Source organism: Clarias gariepinus, chromosome 6 (genome assembly GCF_024256425.1).
Source record: "Clarias gariepinus isolate MV-2021 ecotype Netherlands chromosome 6, CGAR_prim_01v2, whole genome shotgun sequence".
NCBI classification, from domain to species: domain Eukaryota; kingdom Metazoa; phylum Chordata; class Actinopteri; order Siluriformes; family Clariidae; genus Clarias; species Clarias gariepinus.
In genome coordinates, this window is record NC_071105.1 from 25,300,867 (window position 1) to 25,325,493 (window position 24,627).

The following is a 24,627-nucleotide window of genomic DNA, read 5'->3' on the forward strand; positions in this document are numbered from 1 at the left end:
ATTTTGGACAATGTACAATGAACAACCCCTTAGGATAGTATACAACACATTAGGATGGTGTACTTTCGCTTGCAAGACTCCTCTTTTTCTTCCAGACAACAATTGCCATTATGGCAGTTTCAACAATTTTTGTTTTAGCAGATCAGAGGACATCTCTAAAATGCAAGATTGTTGTTACCATAGTTTGACTTTTTTTAAAAACTGTTTTGGATCAGTGTCTTAATCCATGCTGAGCAGTCTTTCAGGTTATGTCTATATCAGTCTTGTTGTACTGTGGATATAGGGACGTTTGTACCTGTTTCCTCCAATGTCTTCACAAAGTTTGCTGTTGGTGTTGTTCTGGGATTGATTTGTACTCTTAATACCAAAGCAGGTTTTTCTCTAAGAGACAGAGGGTGACTCTTTCCTGAGGGGTATGACAGCTATGTGGTCCCATGGTGTTTATATTTGCGTTTTATTGTTTGTAGATAAACGTGGTACCTTCAGGCATTTGGATATTTTGGTATGGCTCCCAAGGTTTTCCCAGACTTCTGGAGGTCTACATTTTTTTCCGATATCTTTCCGGATTTCGTTTTTATTTTCCCATGTTACCAAACAACGAGGCACTAAGTTAAAATCTCGATCTTAAAATACACCCACAGATGTGATGTCAAAGACATGACATCATTTTCTGGAATTTTCCAAGCTGTATATAAGTTGTTTAAGCTGTACTTAAGTTTTACTGCTTTTTAAATGCTTTTTTCTAAGTTGAGATTTTTATTTCCTTACTTAACTGTCAGATCACTGTGCTTCTTTTTAGAAATAAATGCTTGGAACTCCAACCAAATTATTGTAAGTTTAAAATTATTTAAATATGTCTAGAAATAGGTCTCATAGCGGAAATTTAACTACAGCCCTGTGTCCCTGGAAATATTTATGCTGTTTCTAGGGCTCAGTGTTAGAATTTATGTAAAAAACACACCCAATTGGAGCATTATTGGAGTAGATATACCTACAAATACAGATGATGGCATTGCATAATAACTTCAGAATATACTAGATGATCTGAAAAATTATACTATAGTGCTATTAAATTGTACAATTTTATTGGTCATTAGATGATGACTATCTTTCTATAACTGCAGTTCTGACATTAGTACGGTTCGTAAGGCAAATCACAAAAGCTCTAATAAGCCAAGGCTAACAATAAATCTACAAGACAATGTAATTTTACTTAAAGACAAATGTATAATTGTTTTCTTTACATATGGACGGAATTTAGGTTTATGGAAGGTGTCTTGGGTGGCATTCTTTTTCTTTAGGACAACAGACTTTGTCTTTGGGGCATAATGGCTCAGTGCTTGGCACTGTTGACCTTCAGGGTTAGGGGTTCGAATCTGGCCTGTTGGCACCCCATCTAGGGTACCCCTGACCTTGTGCCCTAAGCACTTGGTATAAGCTCCAGGCCCTCCACTATTCTACACAGGAAAAGAAGTATGGAAAACGAATCACAAATGTTTGTGATTAGTGATTCTGTGATTCACTAGAAGTACTAGTGCTGGTGTTTTGGTATTTCTGTCAGTACTGGTTGTGTTGTTTCAGTATTTATATCATTACTAAATGTATTGTTTCAGTATTTCTATCAGTACTGGTGCTGGTGTTTTGGTAACTGATCATAGTGATTTAGAATCTCTATCAACAGATTTTCAGCATTTCTATGGGTACTAGTGGTAGTGTTTCAGTAGTTCTATTAGTACTGCCAGTATAGTTCCATTTTTTTTTGGTGTATTTCCATGGGTACTAACGGCAGTTATTCATTATTTTAGTCAGTATTGGTGGACATATTTCCATATTTCTATCATTAGTGTGGTTTTAGTATTAAGATACGTTTTAGTATCCCTAGTCCCAAGCATGGATAAAATGAGAGGGTTGCTTCAGGAGGAGCACCCGGCGTAAAACCTGTCCCAAGTTGTTTTGCGGATCGGATGCTCCGTTGTGGTGACCCCTCAATGGCAGCAGCCAAAATACTAAAAACTTTTGTTATTATAGTTAGTTTCAGTTTTTAAAAAGTATAGTTTCAGTTTTATGAGTACTGGCTGTAGTCTTTCAACATTTTTATTATTACTGGTAGTGGTGCTTAAGTTTTTTTTTAGCATCACTGCCAGTTGTGTTTTAGCATTTTTTGTCAGTTCTGCAGGTTGTTTCATTATTTGCCAAGTACATGTGATTTTGTTTAAGTATTTCTGTCAGCATTGCAGTTGTACTTCAGTATTTCTATTAGTACTCATTTGCGTACATTTTTCAGTATTTCTTTGAGTACTGTAGGTATAGTTTGAGAGAGTGCAGCACTGTTTGTGTATGTGTGCGCGTGTGTGTGTCGGTGTATGACTGTATACGTGAGTGTGCGGGGTTTCCCGAGCCGGACTGCAGGGTCACCGCGCCCATCTCTGTTCTCTGATGGCCGGATGAGAAGTGCAACTGGAGAAAAGTGTTCCTTGAAGGAAAAGCAACGGGAAGTGGCGGCCGTCGGACTCGCATTCTGAATCAAATTTGTCCCACGGACTTAAATGAGAAAGAACCGACGCCGCATTTGAGATATCTGGTTGAGAGTTTTCCCAACGCGGCGTTTAATCCTCGCCTTCTGCATCGAATTATTTGAAAGCTGAACTCATTAGTGAAGCGCCGCTCCTCCGACTGAGGCTAGTTAGCTTAGCGAGCTAGCTCGTTCTTGTTCGTTGATGCGTGGATTTGACAGAAACACGGTGTTTTCTTTCGGTCAATGCCATATAAAGCACGGCCAACTACGACTGAATACAGGTATGTCATTTGATTTGGGTTTAATGTTGACTAAGAAGCTGAAATGTCATTCGGCGCGGTGTATTTTAGCAGTCCTAATGACTGGTTTGTAGTGAACGGGGGTGGGGTGATGTGAGCAGTTAGCTAGCCGAGCAGTTTACATACAGGCAAAAACGGCAGGGAAATGAGCGACCGCTGCCTACATAACTGCAAACCTAATGCGTTTTACAGTAACAGTGGTTTTCTTCAAGCTGAACATTTTACTTTAAACGTTTTATGCAAACCAAATTCCCATTAGTTTGATCGCAAGAGACACCGAGCAGTTTTTAGAAACGAAGGTTTCAGGCCTTTAAACCGCGGCCAACCCGACCGCTCTCAGTGTGTTTTTTATTTATTTATATCACGCTTAACTTCTGAAGAAGATTGCGTGTGAGTGAATATGCACAACTTGTGCACCACGTTGAGGTTGTTTAATGAATATAATCATGATCTAACCTGTTACATCGCCTCACCTATAATAATTTGAAGCAGGTTTAGCCCACTAGCCTTGATACTGTCGTAGCTTGGAAGACGAATAGCAAACGTTAGCTAATTAGCCATTATAGCTGGCTAAGAAAGCTAACTCATCTGGCATATATTCACCTCATGTTATCTTTAATTCAAGCTAGGTTTACTTATGGTTAAGGTTGCAAAACTAATGGATATGAATATTATTTGGATGTATTTGTGTAGCGGTCTGGGTCTGGCGGGCTTAGTTTCCCGGAGTTAGCGGATTAGCGGTCAAAATCCACCAGTGTCGCCTTTTTACTGGTTGACATTTTTTTTAATAGCGAGTTCACTTAAAATATATGATCAGTGCATGGAAATGCACCACTTCGTTGAATCTGACAGCCATTAGTCTCTGAATCATTGTGTTGGTGTTTGAGCCAATTAGCTGTAGCCGTGTAAAGCAGTAAGAGTGTGAAACGCTGCTCTCTGCTTTAACGAGTTAATCGGATCGGGTGGATCTTTGAGGTAAAAGGCCTTCTTGTGAAAACAGTTAAGATACAACCCACCGGTATAATCTCCGATTCCCCTGTGATTGCTTTAATGTTATCTGAACACTTCTCATGGTCACCATGTTGGACCAGACACGGCCTTTTCATCACGATAGTCATTGCATTTGGAGGAAATCTGGTGCTGTTAAATTGAACTGACTGTGATAGTCGGTGTATTAAACAGGAGCAGTCCGGCTCTCTGTCGAGCCAGACGTTAAAATGAATGAAAATGGTCACAATTCGAACGAGATTTTCTTTCCACGCCTCATTATCCACTGTATTTTAGAACGAATAAACCCCCCAGTGGTGAATAAATGAGAGAAACGAGAGGCTTGGCGGCTCTAGAGACCAAGAAGCGGCTACGAACAAGATGGCGTTTGGAGCTTTTTCTCCTCAGCTTCCCTTCTCCGAGATATTAGCATGCCATCGATTTAGCCCACAGGAGGGGTCTCTACTGGCCCTCACACCGCCTTGGCTTATTTATTGTTAAATATTCGCATCAGTGGGACGTTATTTTCAATATAATCCCCTAATTGTTTATGTAACCACCGAACAAATAGCCTTTTAAGGAGTCTTCACCTCATTTATTAGTCAGAATATACCAGACCAGGCATGCATTTTACATTCATTTGCATATCTAAAGTTTAAGTAGGTGTGCTTAGAGATGTACACTGGTTTGTACGTGATTTCCTTTCTTATTTAAACTGAAAATCTGTCCACTTTCCCCCCATAAATCTTTCTAATGCATACTCGTTGATTTACACATCAGTTCCTGCTGCTTGTGGCCTTAATCTGTCTGCACCATCATCTCTTCATTTACACATACTCTTCTGCTGGAAATCTGCCGTTTCTGGTATTAATGTATATTTTTATGTTTTACTTAAACACCTGCTGTATCATTCAGTAGCTGAGCTCTATAGATAGACCCCCTATTTATGATAGGGTCCTCTACTTATAAAAATCTATAGTGTTGAAAATGTATCATATAATACGTCTCCCCTACCGAATATTGTAATTTCTTATGCATGCTCAGAACCTGTAGTTGGGCAAAATTATCTAGCACAAATCTCATTTTATGAGTGTTAAAAAGGTCATGTAGTTTAATGATAGCTGGACTGAAAATGAAAAACAGGATGGTTGTATGGGGTGAAATCCTTATGCATGAGCATGTGAAGAAAAACTTGGAAGGCAGGTGGAGCTTCAGCTGAGCTCCTCAGCGACTTCAACCTTTCAGCAACCATAAAAAAACCCTCATAAATACAGGGAACAGGGCTTTTGCAAAATCATACCTTTCGCCCTGTGAGGGGCTGTCTAAAACATTCTTGCTACAGTACAGTGTAGAGTATCGGTTGTTTATTCTCTTGATCGCACAGCTGGAAGGGTGCTGCCGCTTTCTCTTCCTACCTAGCAACGAGAGATAAAAAATTTAAATCGCTTAAAAAAACTTTAGTTTATGCTGCCAGTGAATTATTCGGCTGGTATGTCTAGAATTGTAACAAAATCTAAAAACAATAATGTATAAACAGGATTAAATCGTGATTAAGAATCGCAATACAAATCACATTGGCACCTGAGTATTGTAACATCATATTGAGAGGTCCATCGGGATTTCAGCTTCTTATTCCTTCTAAATGTGTCTAGTTTCTGCACCATTGTAAAGTCAAAAAATTGAAAGTCGAATCATTATAATATTAAAAGAATACTCGAATACCACTAATGCTATCATTGTGGGTATGACTTTATCTGGGTCTTAAACTAAACATGAAGGCAATGCCACTGCAGTTAGATAGGTCTGAATTTGAAATAGTCAACACTGTCTCTTTTAAATATTTTGATGTTTTATCTAAATTGTGATGGACATTCTGTCTGGTTAAAATTTTAAGAAGATTGGGTTGACTTTCAGTGCAGTTGCTATTTTTCATACAGCCTACATATTAATGCATCCCAAGAAAAGGAAATGTAAATTGCTAAAATTATTTAACTTTTTTGAGGGGGAGAGATATTACTTGTATTTATCAGAGTTAAACTGTTTACTTAAAACTGTTTTATATTCTAAGTGAACCATTTTCGGCTGTAATGCTTTTGAGGCAATTAGATGTCCATTGGTGTTTATTGCAACTTTAGTGGACGTACAGATAAGGCTTAGTAAATGTCTAATAGCCTAAACATTATATTGACCTGTTCACTTATGGTTGTGCAGATATTTTTAGAACTGAATTAAATTAATACAGATTTCTCTTTGAGAAACGAAATTAAAATATCATTTGCTGTTTTAAAGACCTAATCAGCATTCTGTCACAAGAACAAAACTGCTAATTGAACAATCTAACTTAAAGATCTTCTTTAAAGACTGATTGCTGTTAGTTATCTTGTAATTAAAGATCAGGTTTGACTCTGCCATTTTGACATCTTCACTTCAGGTATATGAATGTTAGTAATTAAAATACCATATCCCAAAAAATATTTTTTGTGCAATAAAATTTTTAGTGTGAAAACGATAAAATATTGTAAACCATGGTGAAACCTAATGTTTCAGCTAAAGCTGTCAGGTTTAAGCTTGGTAGGAAATTTTAAACACATCCTGCATCAATTATGCCTACAATACTGTGGCCAAAGACTCTCCTCAGATTCTCTCAGCAGCAGTTGACCACATCACGTTCCACTGCCAGGACCAGGAATCTGTCCAGTTTGGTTGAGTTTTTGCCCATGACAGCCTAAGTACTTTAAATATCTTTACTTAATAAAACAACATTCAAAATCTGATTTGGAGAAGATAGATCAACCATGTGTTATTTGAGGATTAGAGATTTACTCGTAGGTTTTATCTTTTAGGATTACTGGCTTGGTTAGCGATAGGGCCGATTATCTTCTCTTCTGTGCGGTTGACGCGTTGCTCACCCAGACTAATAAGTGTGTGCACTTTAAATGCTTGCCTACTCTAAGTTAGTGTTTAATAGTTTATTACACCTGAATATCATAATGCTTAGTCCTCCTCCCAAATTATCTTTTTCCCCCCAATTTTTTAAAAAACTGTTGAAAAAAAAAAAATACTGGTTAATATTTTTTGGGTGCAAATGTAACAACTAAATTTCACTAAACAAATCATCTTTAACTACTTCATCATCCTGATCTCTGAGCACATTAGACTGGACGACAGATCACTGCAGGGCATCATGCACACATGGCCAATTACCTGCATAACCATAAATGTTTATACACATAATGCCAGAAAGTGAAATGATGAGGAAAATGATTATGGAGGTTTCTTTAGACACTGTGATAAAGATTCCTCACATAGTGACGTCACACGCTACAGTCTGGTGTCACAGGTCCCGATATATTGCTTTGTTGGAGCAAAGTCTTAAGGTTTATTGACAAATAACAGCAGCACATCATTTTCTGTAGTTCCTTGCTTCTGACTAGCTTGCTGTTCTCCTAATGTTGTCCGTTTTTTTTTTTTGTGAAGATATAATGAACATTCCGTATATTTTGACATGTTCTTGTATTAGCCTTTGTCGCATCACTTGAAATTTGTTGAACATGTTGTAGTCTGTTGCATTATTCCTGATGTCAATTTTAACAAGATACTTTTTCCTTCCAAGTTTCCATTTATCTTTAAACTAATGCTGCACAAAAATTACAAATACACATGAAAATTACTATTGCTGTATGAATCTGTGCAACTATTTAACCACAAAAGGCTGCAATTTATTATAGGTAATATACTAGGGATAAGAATAACCAGTGACCACCTGATGTGATATTTTCATGATGCCTAGGTGCCACATCGATTTTAGAAGTATTATGATTTTATAAATATCCCGATTAAATTTTACTGCTTCTCCTAATATTTTTTTTTTTGTTACAATTTCAAAACCTTTTAAAAAGTTTCATGTTAAATCAATTGTAGCCCATTTATTATAACATTATTCTTTTCACTTACAAACTAAGGTCAGCTTTCAAACAATACAAATTAACTTTGATTACAAGAGTTTGATATTCTAACCTAAAGAATGTGTATTGATTTGGTTTGTGTATTGAGTGGGTTTTGAGGCTAATTCGCTCAGAGTTTGGAAGAAAAGGCAGATCGGAGGCTTTTATCACACACAATTTTTGATAACTCAACACCATAAAAATGCTTTGTTGTGCCACCGGAACATTTTGCTGAATCGGTTAGATCTAAGGCTGATCGGCCAATCATTGGTCACTGCCAATAAGCCCGAAAACCAGACAGTTAGGCCTTGTTCACACGGGCATTAAAATCGAGCGTTTTTCTTGCGTTCGTAGCGTCCGGTGAGCACGGATCAAACGGCGAGTGTTTTCTACGCAAAAGGAGTCAATGAGATTGTTTACACGGGCTTTGGTGACGTGCGTTTGTTCGGCTGCGCGTTTACACGGCATCAAAAAAATGATGCTTGCAGCTTTTTCTTGCCGTTCAAAACCCAACAAACGCAAGGAAACTGCTTCTAGTGCGTTTTCTTCACGTTTATTTTACGCTTCAGAGGACCGGATATATCCCATGATCCTACATGCTATACATATGGAAATGCGGAAAAAATTTTGAAAAACATGCGTGGAAATTTTCGCATTTCTTCATAAACCACAAAAAAAAAAACTTCCTTTAATCCAACGCTGTGCAGTCAGAGAGAGAACCCAGTAGCGGCGGCCTTTCATATCCAGTTTCTGACACACTGCCCCCACAGGTTAACACACAAACTACAATTTGGCCTGCAGGCTGACGTTAGACAGAGACAAACGAACGCCGGTGTAGAAGCCAATCGATCGCCACTACAAAACGCAACATAAACGTCTAGGACGTTCAGAGCACGTTCGTTTATCCAAAAATTTTACGCCCGTGTGAACAAGGCCACTGGTTTAATTCACACAATTGGTTCATCTCAATCATAAATGTAACAATTGTTTAATAGATTATGGTGTCATACGAATTACAACTAAATCGATTAACCCCCGCTATCTCGATAATAAACACAATAATGCGAATAGTCTTTCATTTTTATTTTTTGACAGTTTAAAACTGTCAAAATAATTTCAAGATGACTTTTCTTGATCAAATTGTGCAACCCTATTAAAAAAAATTTCTACAAATGACAATTTCAGGTCACTGCACTTTTGCACAAATTGCTATCTCTCTACCCAGCTTCCTTCCGAAAACATGCCAACTACTCTAAATTGCCCCAATTTGAGATTGTGTCTGTGTGGTGATCTGCAATAGATACTGTATATAATCCATCTAGGGTTATTGAAGTGAATAGTTGATTTGGATTATCACATGGTTACTCGGTGGCATTTGTTCATCTTTCAGCTTTTTAAATTAAGCTTGAGGTTTTTTAAGGCCTATATCAACTAACAATAAAGACAATGAAGATGAGTACATTTACAAGATCTTTTATTGAACTTTCGTACTAAAATAAAAAATAAGGAAAGTAGTGTAAGGAAAGTAACAGTAGTAAAATCTAGAGACACATTGGCCACATTCTTCTTTTCAGATGTGTCCTTTCCCAGTTATTCGATCTCACTCACTTTACAGAGCTGTGCTTGGCCTCTCCCCCTGCGCTTTTAAGATTTGTCGTAATTAAGGTGTTGCCAGTGCACTATATTTCAGTTAATTTCAGTAAGGGATGTCTACATGCATTCGATAGGTATGCGTGTTGGTATATAATTTATTCATTGCTTTTAGACAATTACATTTATTATTCTTTGCACCCCAAATCCTATCCAGGGTTTTCTTCTTGCATCTCACCCATTTTTCCCAGTTTAGACTTTGGGTCCATTGAGCCAACCAGTGGTTATTATTTTATTTATTTATTTATTTTGTAACACTGTAAGTAGTAAATGGGTTAGTAACACCAATAAAATGATGCTGGTTCATGTCTGGCATATATGTTTAATGTTGAACCTGCCTCTCTTATGATGTTTCGAATAAAGTGTTGGTCTGAAATTGAATAGTTTATAATTTCAAATAGACATTAGGGATATGTGTGCGTCACAGCTAACACTGAACGTTGGCCAGTGAGAAGTCGCTGATCTAAATGCTTAGTAGACTTCAACTGATGGAAGGTTGCAAGTTGTTCAGTTGAAACTTTTAACAGTGTCCTCATTCCATTATGTGTAAGGAAACATTTTCTTATTTAAATAAACTTGAGATGGATCTGAAATTTGAATCACTCAAATCTGGAGCTTTTGTAGCATCAACAGCAGCCTATCCTGTAGTGTTCCTCAACGTCAACAAAAGATCAGTAGGTTGTGTAAGGGGCAAATGTCCAGCATGGTCTTAATGTAAGCTTAATCTTATTTGTGTTGTGGTATTGGCTCATTTGTTTGGATAGTATTTGGGTTATAATAGCCAGTTGAAATGATTACCAGTCCATATGTGAGCGAATAACCCAAGGCATGTTAATACCAAGTGTATATATTAAAAAGCTGAGCAGGTTATATTTCACAGGTAACTTACTAAATTGAGGTCATGAAGTAATGCGCATTCTTGTTATTGCGAGTACCAAAATAAATTTTAAACCCTTCCATGTTTTGATTTGTTTGCGCTGATGTTTTAAACTTGTAGCTTACTTGGCTTAGGAAAAGTTAACAAGTCCAGAGTAGAGACTTGTGTATGGATAGGGTGTGGCTAGGATCCAAGACGTACCGTCACTGCCATCTGCAGCTTTATTCTAGAGAAACTAGTGCATGTGCGTTGCTATTTACTTGCGCTTGATCCAACTCTTTAAGTTGCATTGTTTTATTTTATTTTATTTAATAATTTTTTTTTTGTGTGTATTAAGTCAATAAAAATAATACGAACAAGCTTTGCGCACGGGAACTGTTCAGCAAAGTACAGGTTCCTTCTTTGGTTTTAACTGTTGTGTACTATATAATTTTAGGGATTTTTGTCATTCCTGAATTTTTATAGAAGATATGGTTTTCAGTGAATTTTGCTTCCACAATGATGCCCACTGCCAAATATTTATAAACAAACCAAAATCATTGAATCCCAAAGGTGTCGCAGCCGTCTGTGACCAGGAGAGCTAGAGTTTGTGTATACATACATGTGTGCATATTGAAGTGTGCAGTGTGTTACACAATACATGAAGGAATCGCTTAAAGATTAAATATGAAATCTTTGTTACAAGATCCCAACCCAGTTAAAGATTTTTCCCCCCTTATTTTCAGTTTTCTGAAGAATATGTGCAGGTATTAAATTCTTAATAACCTTATAAGACCATGGTAGATCAATGTTTCTAGGAGATTTTTGCGTTGCTGATTAGCTGGCACATGTGATGTACTGGTATTATTACTCCTCTAGACCAGAAATCAGTTTGTGTTCAATGATCCATTTAAATAAGTTTTTAAAAATGTAGTCTTAGTGACAGAAATTGGTCCAAATATCAGTTTAGGTCAGATGACAGTGAGGTTGATGTACGTATTAAATGTATTTTCTGTTATGATTTTTTTTGTTGTTGTTGTGCTACCTCCATGTTTACATTTTCACACTAATGTAACCAGCAGCATCGCAGGAATTTGGCTGTGACTGTGTGCACACGTTTGTTGTGATAGGTTGTACAATTTGAGCACTTTTGTGTTGTCACTGAGGCAGGAATCTTAAATCTTTGAATATAGTTACTGACCCATTATTGTGTTATGGAAAGGTGCTGATTCCAAGGGGCTGATGCATTAAACCACAACCTACCAATCAAAAATGTAAAAAAGTTATAACGTTTTGCTTCATCTAAGCTAGCACGAGACAGTCTGCTCTTTGTTTATGGCTTACCATTATGTGGGCTTTATTTGCACACACAAAAAGCAGGAACACCCCATTAACCCCCCACCACCACAGAATGCTTTTGGGTAATTGTCAGACCACATGTAAAACATTTGAAACCAGTTGCTCCATTCCTAAATATATAATTTAACATCCATGTATACGTAATTTGAGCTTTAGTATGAGTACTAATATTTCGCTGTTTTTTTGTTTTGTTTTTTTTCTTAAATTTGAGAGGATGGGTTTTCAGCAATGCCAAATTGGCATTTTATCAGTGTGATCTGGCAACCCTATTTAAGGAAATTGTTCATTCAGTAGAAAATAAGTGACAGGGGAACAATATTTGTGTTTCTGCAGTTTTTCTTTTTTGAATAAGCAGCAATCCTGGAGGCACATTCTGCATTTGTAGTTTTAAACAGCAGAAGAGTGCAGGCCGACCTTTACAGCTGATAAAGAAGGCCAAAACATTTTCCAGGAACTTGTCACTTCACCCAACATTACCCCAAACATGCACAAAAAGAATGTATGTATCCGACGAGAGAACCAAATGGATTAAATGTTTGACTAACATTTTCTTTTTGAACGGATTATTGATAGGTTTACACCACACTTTTCATTTTGGACTGAAGATTCCAGTCCTGCCAGTCTCTTACGATCAAAAGGGTTACATGAATAATAAACAAAATAAAAATTATTCCTATTATTAGAGGAATATTAGTGTCCATGTAAATGCAGCTACTGTTCTAATTGTCTCATGTTAATTTTGAATAGTCTCATGTTGCTTTTAAAATTATCTTTACAGGTATGTCCTATGTTAACCAGAATTAAGTGATCCCTATTTGACTTTTTTTAATGTATCAGCATTCAAAACTAGCCTGTAGTAAATTAGTTGGAAGCAGTCTGACGTATCTCTAGGCCACTTGCTGTAGCCGTCACAATCCTTCTATTAGCTGATTGTGATCAGAAGTTTGCTAAAAGGATGAGAACCAGTAACAAACAGGATGCTACGGAATGCTGTGGAAGATACAAGCTGTGCTGCTGTTACTAAAGTGCCTTTCCTTGGTCAGAGAACCTAAAATTGACAGTCATTACGCTGTGTTGACAATAAGGCCTGTATATTAAAAGCTATTTGGTTTACATCTGTCACTATGGTAAGTTTAGTTTTTTAAATTTTTTAAATCTGTATACGTAGCAGAGAGAGGAAATCGAGGGGGGGGGGGAGTGACTGTAACTGTCATGTAAGAGGCAAAAGAGGTTGACCTTTTTTTCTTGCTCAACAGGAAGGGCATTTTTTTCTCTCCTTTATATTATTACTCAGCTGTGAAGCTGCTTAAGTTGAAGAGAGCAGTTCATACGTAATGGAATTTTCACACTCGATTACGTCGCCATCAGTATGTGTATTCGTCTGTCAATTAGACTTTCAGCAATCTCATGTGATGTGCTCATAGTTTTGGTTAGCTAGCCCAAGCTAACAACATCTCACTTTCCTGTAGCTTCAGAAATCGCCAGCCCTTGAGCTTATAGTAACTAAAGTAACTCCTATTTAGTTAAAATGTCTCTTAGCTAGCAACTTAACAATAGGCCTCTAGTTCAGGAATTTATGGTGTTTTACTGCATGGGTAAACTACAGTTCATTTTAAAACCAGGATTGTGCCTTTAACCCTTAAAACCTTTGATTGTGCAAAATAACAGAACATAGTAATGAGCGCAAAACTTCCTATTTCTTTATATAATCCCCTGCTATACTACGGCACTTATTTCAGTATTTCACTAGAGCTTAGATACCATCATGGTAGAAAGTTTTCTCAGTACGCCAGAGCCATGACTGGACTGTCTGCTTCACATCTGATAGCACTGGCTCCTAGGAGTTGTTTTAATGGCCCTAACGTGGAAACGCAGTGGTAAAGCCGTCTCTGTATGGGGAATGAGGCAATAACTCCCAGCTAAGTTCCTGTGATGTGCAAGTGGTGTTAGTTAATGATTGTGTGTACGTTTCCCACAGATAGATGTGTTTCTTGTTCAAGTTAGTTACAAGTTGTTGTTTTTTAAAGATCAGACGTTCCACTCGCTTGACTACTGCAGTGTGCTCTGAGCCACCTCGTCAGGCATTATCGTTTACGGATACACGATCTGCTTTAAAATGCTTGAATGATTCAAATGTTTTTGTTTCATTCAAATAGTCTTATAACCGCGCCGTGGTTGAACTCCACGGTCAGTGTCAATTGGTTTTATGTCTTAATTCATAAGAAATTTCATCATAAGTCCCAGTTTGACTCAAACACCTCTCTCGTTACCTCTCAATCACCAGTTACCATGTTAACATTAGCAAGAGAATTTATTTCTGAATTACAAAGGCTCACTGTGCCTCGTACTTTGTATTCATATTTGGAAAAATGTGTTTGTAATGTGATATTATTTATTGATGTAATGCTGTCTTCTAAATTCTTACACATGCTGAATTACATACAGTAGCTCATGTGCAACCTGGCTTTTTGGGGAAAAGTTTTAAAACGCAGATATGTTACTTCTACAACACTGAGCAAATAAACCCTTTTTCTTACAAGCAGACAAATTTTTTTCTTTGTACAGCTCTGCCCTGCGACCGCGCAAAATTTAAAAAACGAACAAAGCTTAAATAATATCCTAGTGCTCATGTATTGAGCTCTGGTCTCTTAGACAAAACACCTTGTACTTCTTTGTAAAGAGGATGATAATCACGTGCATCAAAGCAAAGTCAGTTAACTTTGTAGGCAGTCTGAACACAGGCCTGAGCAGCACATTGCAGCTCTCACTTACCCAGTGAATTTGCTAAAGGATTTCAATTGTCCACCCTTATTTGTGTTAGGCATCATGAAGTAGTAAATGCTATCTTTATAATTATAATAATTAAGCTAATATGACTTATTTCTTTTCCTGAGTGGTGTAAGAGGTAGTTTTTGTTTTAGCAAAAGCACAGAAATAATTTGTATAAAAATAAAAAAAAATTCCAACAATTGCAAAAGTGTATTTTTTGTATTTTATAAAAAGAATTTGTGTGTGTTATTTCTTTACTTTCATGCCATCGTGAATTCTGCTCCATGAACCGATTTGCTAAGGAGTCAGGTGTTATGGTATCCCACAGTTTACCTGGAACTCTGAATGCAATTTTTGTGTTCCAGATCCACGTGTGTCCCGGCAGTAGGAGCGAGGAAGAGCTTTAGAAGAAGAAAATGAGTGAACTGGATCAGTTACGTCAGGAGGCTGAGCAGCTGAAAAACCAGATCAGAGTAAGAGCCACCTCCTCACATACACTTTCTCTCTTGCGTGCACGTACACACTTGTGTTGTTTCAATGACTCACAGCAAGCAGCAGTAAGATGCTGTTCGGGTGCATTGTGCATGCTTGACTGTAGTTTTGATAAAGATTTTAGTTAATATGAGAGCAGGAAACGAGTTTGTTGAGTTCATAGGCTGCTAGTTTCCTGTCGCCGGGTACCATTATACATCAAAGTCTTAGTTGATATTATAAAAATTTTGTTAATGCTTTATCTACAATACAGTCATTCAATAAAGTTGCAGAATACGTCCAAATTAAAGTGAGATTTGTTCCTCAGTTACTAACATTTATTATTATTTTTTTTAATCAAAGAGTTTGATCATCTGACTGCATTTAAAGAAAGAAAAGAGCACGGATTAGAGTCTGTTACATAATGGCGACACCCAGTGTTTAAACTAGGAACTTCAGTAGTAGTTTTAAATTTTCATTTATTTTTAAAATCTCTTGTAAAAATAGCAATTTGGGAAATGTTGGTGCGCTCCAAAGGATCCAGGTACTATTGTTTTGGCACCCCCATACCCGCAGTTTTTGAATATTGTTGTATTTATAGTTGGTAGTTTTACATCTAGATTTTTTCTGAGATTTTAATTCATTGATTTATGAATGATCTGTAAATTTTTTTTTTTAATATGGATGCTAGCTTAATGTTTCAGTTGTCATAAATATCTAAGGGCTCTAACATCAGCTAACTCGAAATGGAGGTAAAGCAAAAGCTGTGTTCTTTATACACAGCTGGTGCAGACTTGTTGCATTCTAGTTATCTGAATTCTGGAAAAGAGACAAACATTGACTTCTGAGCTGAGCGAAAGGCTGGTGTATATCATACATGCACCAAAAAAAAACAACTCGTGTGTAATTGCTGTTGAGGGAAGCTGCAATGAACAGAACAGGAATCTTAAAAGGAAAGGATGGCATGTTGTTTTTTTTCCTTTGAAGTATAACATGCATTGAGATAAAGCAGAAAAAAAACCTTGTAAAATCCAGTAACTTTAATTGTTGGAACATAGATTGTAATAAGATAATTACATATATTAAATATATTTTTGCAGAATTTAAAAAGATTTGAGCTGAAGCATTCACATAAGAACATTTAAAGACACTATAAACCTCCTGAGCCTTTTATTAGGAATATTTAATAATTACAACGGCCTCCCATTAGCTCTCAAAACAGCTTTGGCTTTTTTTCATGGCATGCATTCAGCATGATGTAAAAAAATTTTCTTTGAGCTTTAGTCCAGGGTGGCGATTGTATCATGCAGATTTTTTTAGTTTCACATGCATGATGTGGCTCCCATTCTTCTAAAAGTGTTCCGTTTGATTCAGATCCAGTGACTGAAAATGCCGAAAAGAACATTTTTGTTTTAAATGTATGTTGTTTAGGGCTGCAACAACTAATCGATAAAATCGATAATTATCAGAATGAAATTCGTTGTCATCGAATGCCGTTATTGATTAGTTGGGCTGCTCACGTCACTGAGGAGAGCGACCACAAGATGCACAAATACACAAAGATAGATAGCTGCTCGCGCAATGGATGTTACAGGAGCGTCTGCAGGAAAAAGCGCGTGCCCAGAGTCCTCCAAGGCAGTATCACAGTCATGCACGAACACTTAAAAAGAAAACATGTTGGTGTTACGGATGGCGAAACCTCAGCAGGGTCAGTAAAACTGTATCTCTTCATCGTGTAAAAGTTGTGGTTTTCAGCGAATGCAAATAACAGTACATTTGTGACTATTAGCTTTTTGCATTTCTACTTTTTTTTAATTTATATATAGTCCACTACAAAGTTAACATTATTTTAGCTGTTTATATCTAAACAACTGAATGTCAGGTTTATATATATATATATATATATATATATATATATATATATATATATATATATGCATGCTGTATATAACTAAAGCTGTGTGTGTGTATGTATGTGCGTATATATATATATATATATATATATATATATATATATATATAGTAGTAATATATAATTATATTTATTTATACATATAAGCACACACTGTCCACTTGCCATCTGGAATTATTGTTAAAAACAAAACAAATGTTGATTTACATAAAATAAGCTTTAAATGTCAAAATTAAAGATCATTAAACTCTATATGTGGCTTCTGTATTTTTTTTTTAAATTTACTTTTATACATAAATAATACCCTGATTTATGGTTTTAGATAGTTATAAGCAAAACATCAAATTAAAGAAGCGTTTAGGTTTTATCCGATTAATCGAAAAAATAATCGCTCAACTAATCGATTATCAAAATAATCGATCAGCAGTTATAAAAAAAGATCGAACAAGCCCATTCAATCATGCGACAACAAAAATAAGAGATTTTATCCACATTCTGATTAATACAATCTGAAGCTGCCGGCCTGCATCTGCATGATTTTACGCCCTGCACTGCAGCCACGTTATTGCCTGAGTAGGTAGTTTATGAGGAGTTGCATATCAAGTTACTCTCATTAAAGTGATCCGTGAGTGCAAATCTTCACTCTGAAATTAGGACACATTTCACAGTTACATGGATCGTTATGGTGAGTAAAATCGTTTTTGTGTATTGAAGGCGTCCTCAAATAGCCGTGTTGCCTAGCTGACTCGGATACTTGGGTTGTTCCTGTTAGTCGTGAAAGTACACTTTACCGAGAAATATTTTCATACGGTAACTGAGGATTTGCATAGTTTAGGCAGTACTGTTTGAATGGCTGTCTTGTGTTTACTGAACCTGCTTGCTGTTTCACATGACATGTTGCATAAACACAAAGTGTTACATTTATGCAATAATGCAATGCTTTAAAGCAACTCTCTGCGCTTTCTAAGGAAAAGTTTTGAGCATTCATTATTTTAATTTGATTAGTTAGTAGCAAATGTTTAAATGTCCTGCACACATTTATTTATATGAATAAATATATATTTTAAGTTATGTTCTGTTGCGATGCATTTTTTCATTATTATTATTTAACCTAATACCAGTTCTCAGTGTTCCAGACAAACATAAGTCTTTAGGAGCCTTTTGCTTATAAATGCTAATTATTTAGGGGCCAATAAAAATGTATAAACTGTCCGACTGTCCTATCATGTGCGCTCCTGTACACTCATGCCACGCAGCAGAGGAGAGAGAGAGAGAGAGAGAGAGAGTGAGTGTGTCTATACCAGGATTAAAGATGCACTGCATTTTTTGTGGGGGACAGTCACTTGTCTGGATAAAACTAGTCTCCAAATAAAAACATGATGTGATTCCTTTACACCTCGCTGTGATTTAAATTTATGTTTCTGCTTTTCAGGATGCGAGGAAAGCCTGCGCAGATGCTACACTTTCACAGATAACAGCCAACATCGACCCTGTGGGGCGAATTCAGATGCGCACAAGGCGAACACTGAGGGGACATCTGGCCAAGATCTACGCTATGCACTGGGGCTCTGACTCCAGGTGGGCAAGTTTAGCAACGTGTATTGCTTCTTTTTATTAGTGTTTTATGCAGGCAAGCATGAGTCCATACAGGTTAGACTACAGAATACAGGTTTTACTTGGTTGTCTAAGATTTTTAGGGATTTTAAGGCTGGATGAAAAAAATTCTCTTGCTCGATCTAAACTTCACTATAAAAAAATATGGCAAATAATTCTTTATTAATAATGCTTAGAACAAAGTGGGGTATCACTTTACACTCCTAAATGTTTGAGTAAAGATGATGATTGTTTGTAGATGGTATGATTAAGCAAACATTATTACCATTTAAGTAAGGGCTATGCTTCAGGTATTTTTAGAGATGCTTAATTATATGAGTTGCTCTCAAGTTTCAGAGGTTGTGTACCCAGCATTACATAGTAAAGATCACATTACTATATAAAATGACAGTCATGCTGTTTTTCCTCATGTAGGCTGTTGGTCAGTGCATCCCAGGATGGAAAACTCATTATTTGGGACAGTTATACTACAAACAAGGTAGGAAAGCAATAGCAGCATATTGAAAGAACAGATATCGAAGTTTTTTCTTTTGACTTTTCCTGTACGTTTTACTACACACAATAATTGGCCATTTGTTTCAGGTCCATGCTATCCCACTGCGTTCATCCTGGGTGATGACATGTGCCTACGCTCCCTCAGGGAACTACGTGGCCTGTGGAGGCCTAGATAACATTTGCTCCATCTACAGCCTGAAGACTCGCGAAGGCAACGTGCGCGTCAGCCGTGAACTGGCTGGACACACAGGTTGTGGATATGACACACACACACTTGCACATGCGTGCGCCTTTTTTTTTCGGGGAGGGCCATGAGTGTTCACTTGTACACACTTCTTTCCATCGAGTAGCTGTGACGTTTGAAACGATGCTTTCTGCTACAGTGCCCCAGTTTAGCGTTTTTTTTATTTATTAATAAAAAAAAAAATTGTGGGGGGGGGCTATGGACAACTGTCGCTGCAAAGTTTAGCTCCTTATCCAATTATAAAACTCCAGCTAACAACCATTTTGTGTATTTATCTGGGGCATTGATAAACAAGCTTGGTTTATACCATTGTTATTGTTAACAGATGTTTTATGACTATTTATAAACTATAAATAGACTGATTGTTTATTTTAAAAGTTATCCTGACTTTGCATTCCTCTGGGGTTTCAGGATATCTGTCCTGCTGCCGCTTTCTTGATGACAACCAGATTGTTACAAGTTCTGGTGACACCACCTGGTGAGATTTTTGTGACTTTAAATATTTATAACACCATGCATAATGAAGGGTGTGTCTTATCTGTTAAGTTCTGGTCAGTTGTATTCTTCTGGTCTGTAATGCTTGAATATAATGCATAATTTATTTATTTCCATTGAAGTAAATGATTGATTTAGCAGCTTAGCAAAACTTTAAGCTCAACTGGACACTTATCTTAGCCAACGCATCTTGGATATACATTCTCATGCTGTAAATCTTTAAATAAAACAATGCTAAACAAAGTGATGTTAACTAATGTTTGTGTGTGTCTGTCTGCAGTGCTCTCTGGGATATAGAGACTGGTCAGCAGACAACCACTTTCACAGGTCACACTGGAGATGTAATGAGCCTGTCCCTGGCTCCGGATTTGAGAACCTTTGTGTCTGGAGCGTGCGATGCTTCAGCTAAGCTGTGGGACGTGCGCGAGGGCATGTGCAGACAGACCTTTACTGGCCATGAGTCTGACATTAATGCCATTTGTGTGAGTAGCACTGTGGCTCAACTTTTGACACTCGTATTTTACAAATAGCTAACAGTTAAGTGTGATTGGTCATTTAAATCCTTATTTTTAATCTATACACCGTCTGTCCCTCTCTAGTTCTTCCCTAATGGCAACGCATTTGCCACTGGCTCCGATGATGCCACTTGCCGGCTATTTGACCTGCGCGCAGATCAGGAGCTGATGGTTTACTCCCACGACAACATCATTTGTGGCATCACCTCAGTGGCTTTCTCCAAGAGCGGCCGTTTGCTGCTCGCTGGTTATGATGACTTCAACTGCAACGTTTGGGACAGCCTAAAGGCCGACCGTGCAGGTGAAATAGACACAGAAACTCGCACTATTTGAACGAATGCAGAGTAACAGCACTGCCATGAATAAAACCTGCATCTCAAGCAATATCGGCACCTTTAGTAAAGGGTAGTTTTTATTTATCCTACTGGATTTTATTGTTTCAGTGCTATAGCATCACTACATACCCATGGAAATTTGTTTAAGGGAATAGAGAAGGATTTATTTATTTATTTTTTATTGAACCAATACAAAAAATACAGAACATATTAAACACATTTACAAATAACAGCAATAATAATAACACACACACGAGAGAGAGAGAGAGAGAGAGAGAGAGAGAAAAAAACATTAATCAAAACAAATAATTATACGTAAAGGACAAGGAACTATAGATTTGAAAGTCCCAAAAAAACGGATAAAATACATGAGAGGATGAGAATTATGTACAAACCGCGAAAAAGATATATCTAGAGACACTTCAGTTAAAAATTATATCATAATTATCTAGAAGTCTATTATTCTTCTTATTAAACTGAATTAATTTAAGAGAATTTAAAATTGAGGTATAGAGAAGGATTTATAACTTAGATACTTCTAATTAGAATGTCATCATCATATGTTGCTTTGTTGCAGGTGTGTTGGCTGGCCATGACAACCGTGTGAGCTGTCTCGGTGTGACTGATGATGGCATGGCTGTTGCTACAGGGTCATGGGACAGCTTCCTCAAGATCTGGAACTGATCTCAGAAGGTGCTTTCTACACAACATGTCCGACACAGTAAGCCACGGACTTATTTTTACCTTTTAATATAAACATAAAAGATGATTATCACAGATTAAGAACAGATGCATGGAGACGATTACTAATGTAAATAATAAAATTTTTTATTAAATCTTTTTTTCCGATTTTCTTTTTGTAACGTTCAACTTTTTTGCAGTAATTTTAAATGATTTCTAAAAAACTGGCAAAATGGAAGGAAATGTAGTAGAGAAAGGAAGTGCTTATTAGAGTCGGTATAAAAAAAAAATCAGGATGTTGGGTGAACTTGAACCACATGTTTCCTCTAAATATTAAACTCAATTTGCCTAAAATAAATAAATAAATAAGAATAAATTAAATTATTGTCCCTCTTTTTTTTTTCTTCTTTTTTTTTTTTGCTTTCAGTTCTGGTAAGGAGTTGTTGGATTTCATAATTAACATGTATATCTATTATTGTTTAATTCTATGTTTCATGAATTTTTGCTAACCAACAGAAAGCAGTCATATTACATTATGGACAATTTAGTAATGTTTTTATTATAGTACCTTTGTTATTAAGCTGTCTGCATTAATTCATCTTCTCTTTGTTTCTCCTTTAGATGTCATTTGAACTCCAAAGTTGACTGGAAGACCATTCCAACTTTAGAATGTTAAATATCACAGCATCGTCAACGACAACAAAACTGACTCAGACACCACCACGAAAAGAAAAAAAGAAAAAAAAAAAAACTTCTTAGGAAAACCAATGCCTTTCCTACACAAAGAAGAGCACAATTTGTTCTATCACCCACTTAAAAAAAAAAGAAGAATTCCTGTGGTATCAAAAGAATAACTTTGTGCATTCCCTTTCAGACCATTCTGTGTCAGCCTGACAAACACTATCATCCCATGCTAATGTATCATGTGTCTAGAAAGCAAATGTTGGAGTGTAATTGTACAAATTATTTAACTTTTATTTCTTTTTAGTCTTTTATCGGGCTCTGTTATTCTTGGATCTTTTTTTTTCCTTCATAACATTCTTTTTAGATATGCTCCAGTCTAAAAAACAAACCCTTTTAATCCTGTAAAATCGTGGGTGAACGAAAATAAAAAATAAGACCTGTAAAAGGCTAAGATTAGACATGGAAGGAATAGCAGCCTTTTCTTTCCTGAAGATTTTTTATTATAATTTTTTTTTTTAATGGTGCACTAGATTGCCCTAATGTGTGTGTGCGTGTGCGCACGCGTGTGTGTGTGTTGGAGGTGTGCGAGTGTGTGTAAGTAGTCTTCATGAGCGTGACTTTAGATGCCATAAGAGGAAAAAAAAAATCTCACTTGTCAAGTCATGATTCATTGTCTTGGGCAACAAAGTTGTAGACCCAAGCAGCTTTCAACTCTTTAACTCTTCATCTTGTTCAAGGGTTGCTGAGCTGTCAGCGATTACTGGGTAATAAGAACAGCCTTAGTTTTCTAAAAATGTAATAATCTGTGCATTAGTTAACTTTTGATGTGAATAACGGTCCTTTGTCCTTGAAGAGAAAAGAAAACGCCATAAATCCGCCATATCTTTTAAGTCTTTTTCCATTTCTAAGTCTGAGGTACTCGCGTCATTTATCTCAAAATGGCTGCTTGTAAATACGAGTATCTGACTTGCACGCGAATGCAGCATTATATCTTAGCTCCTTTTCTTTCCAGTCTTGTCAGCTTCGTTTGCACAATAAGAAACTTGACTAATGTTTTACGCGTTAACTAACCAAGCACATGCCATTAATCGCGTCAAGAGTGAATTTTAACAAATATAAGAAAAAAAATTCAACCCAGTCCTATCTTTTACAAGGGTTCATAAGTTGAACTAACCTCAAAGCTTCTCTTCTGGTTTTACTTTTTGTATTGGAGTTACTTTGTGCGTTTGTGACTCTTCAGTCCAGGGATGGTCTATTATTGATGGGGTTAAGCTCGTAGGGCAGGAGACTTTTTATTTTAATTCTCTCTCTCTTTCTCTCTCTCTCTCTCTCCTCTTAAATCCAGTTTCTAAAAACAGATATCCCTTTTTGTGCTTGAAAAATACAGGTAATAATCTGTGAATGAAATGTTGTACAAATCAATGTCTGAAAATAATTCTTAAAACTTTAAACTTTTATTTCATCTGCCATGAAGTAACCTAGTCGCATGCTGTAGAAATGCTTAAGCAGGTGCTTGTTTCTTTTTGATCTACTGATCTCTGCTACGATGGTAAAATGTGGTAAGACCTTGTAACAGCTGAAGCTTAATTCCAGTCATTTCTCCCACACCGTGTACACGTCGTTTACTTTTACTGGCAAAGCTATGCACCCAGGTGTAAAACTGAACGAGACCTACTCGTTTCCTGTAGAATTCCTCTGTCCCTGTGCTCCAGTAATGAACACCCCCCCCCCTCTCCCCCCCAATGTAAACGGTTACCAGGACATCTGTTTTACCTTTTTTTTTTTTTTTTTTGCTGAACTTCAAGTTAAAAGAGGAATGGGTCCAAATAAAGTCTGTTCTGGCTTCATGTATCTAGAAAATGGCATCTGAAATGGCAGACCCCCTTTCCCCGACCCCTTTCAAACTACCACTGTAAACAGATGCACTTTCTTTCATAGTTGTGACTTTTTTTTATTTTTTTTCTCTTTCTCTCTCTCTGCGATAATGTACAATAATTGTGATGTATTTGTGTGTGCTGCCACCAGTAAAGATTAATTGCAGTTCAATTAAAATGGATTCCCCACCTTATTTTCTCATCATTAATTAACTGTCATAATATATCATTAACTGTAGAGCTCCGCACTCCTCACCTTTTGTATTTAATTTCAGTCTGTTGGTGTACCACAGAAAGCTGGATGCAAGATAGATACTATATTAAAATGTACTGTTATTTAAGATGTAATAAAAAGAAGTTTGAGATGTCTCTCTGTTTGGATGTTTTGGTAGAAGTCCCAGATTGGCTTTAACAACTAGGGCTGTTCAGGTGATGGAAGTTGTGGTGAACAAACTCAATATTTCCAATCATGGTTAACTCCTTTCCGCTGTGGAACAGCAATACTTGTGCAGAGGATATGCGTTTCTTTAAATAAGTCAAGGAAGCAGGTGGCCCTCAAGATCAATGCAAATTCAAGGCCAGCTGCTGGACGTCTCCCAATAAAACTGTTTAAAAAGAAGCTTCTCCCTATGTTAATCATAAATAGCAGAGGTAGCATACAAAGGGTTTTCTGTTCCAAACATAATCTGAAACAGTTTATTCAAATTCCCAATGTTAGGAAAAAAAATTGTGGTTTACTTCCTGCTGAATTGAAAATGGGAAGTGGACGGTTGCTTTATGAACAGATCGTCCCAGCACATTTAGAAACTGGTTCACGTGGTGCCGTTCACTCGAGTTAAAAGTGAGGCAGTCTAGTGTTTTTTACAGTACATTTTAATAAGAATGTGTGGCCCAAGTATAGTTCTGATGAAGCTGATGATTTTAAACA

At 36.8% G+C, this 24,627-nt stretch overlaps 1 protein-coding gene across 2 annotated transcripts; it reads left to right on the plus strand.

Moving 5' to 3' along the window:
- The first annotated feature begins 2,396 nt into the window (after positions 1-2,396).
- Positions 2,397-23,893, plus strand: gnb1b (guanine nucleotide binding protein (G protein), beta polypeptide 1b). Of its 2 annotated transcripts, none has more exons than XM_053498359.1 (10): positions 2,397-2,796; positions 14,745-14,852; positions 18,195-18,340; positions 18,791-18,854; positions 18,959-19,121; positions 19,527-19,593; positions 19,891-20,092; positions 20,210-20,426; positions 21,038-21,153; positions 21,763-23,893. In XM_053498359.1, exons 2-9 carry the CDS (start codon positions 14,796-14,798, stop codon positions 21,142-21,144), a joined length of 1,023 nt encoding a protein of 340 aa, XP_053354334.1. In that variant the 5' UTR covers positions 2,397-2,796; positions 14,745-14,795; the 3' UTR covers positions 21,145-21,153; positions 21,763-23,893. The 2 variants fall into 2 exon arrangements, with proteins under 2 accessions (XP_053354334.1, XP_053354333.1); XM_053498358.1 differs by having other exon boundaries at positions 2,399-2,796; positions 21,038-21,181.
- Positions 23,894-24,627: the final 734 nt, after the last annotated feature.

Bases quoted from the DNA above. Each gene is read 5' to 3' on its own strand.
- gnb1b (XM_053498359.1), top strand. From the start codon at position 14,796: ATGAGTGAACTGGATCAGTTACGTCAGGAGGCTGAGCAGCTGAAAAAC. The intron at 19,122-19,526 runs GTTGTGGATATG...CTGGGGTTTCAG, and splicing joins TGAACTGGCTGGACACACAG to GATATCTGTCCTGCTGCCGC. The intron at 20,093-20,209 runs GTGAGTAGCACT...GTCCCTCTCTAG, and splicing joins CTGACATTAATGCCATTTGT to TTCTTCCCTAATGGCAACGC.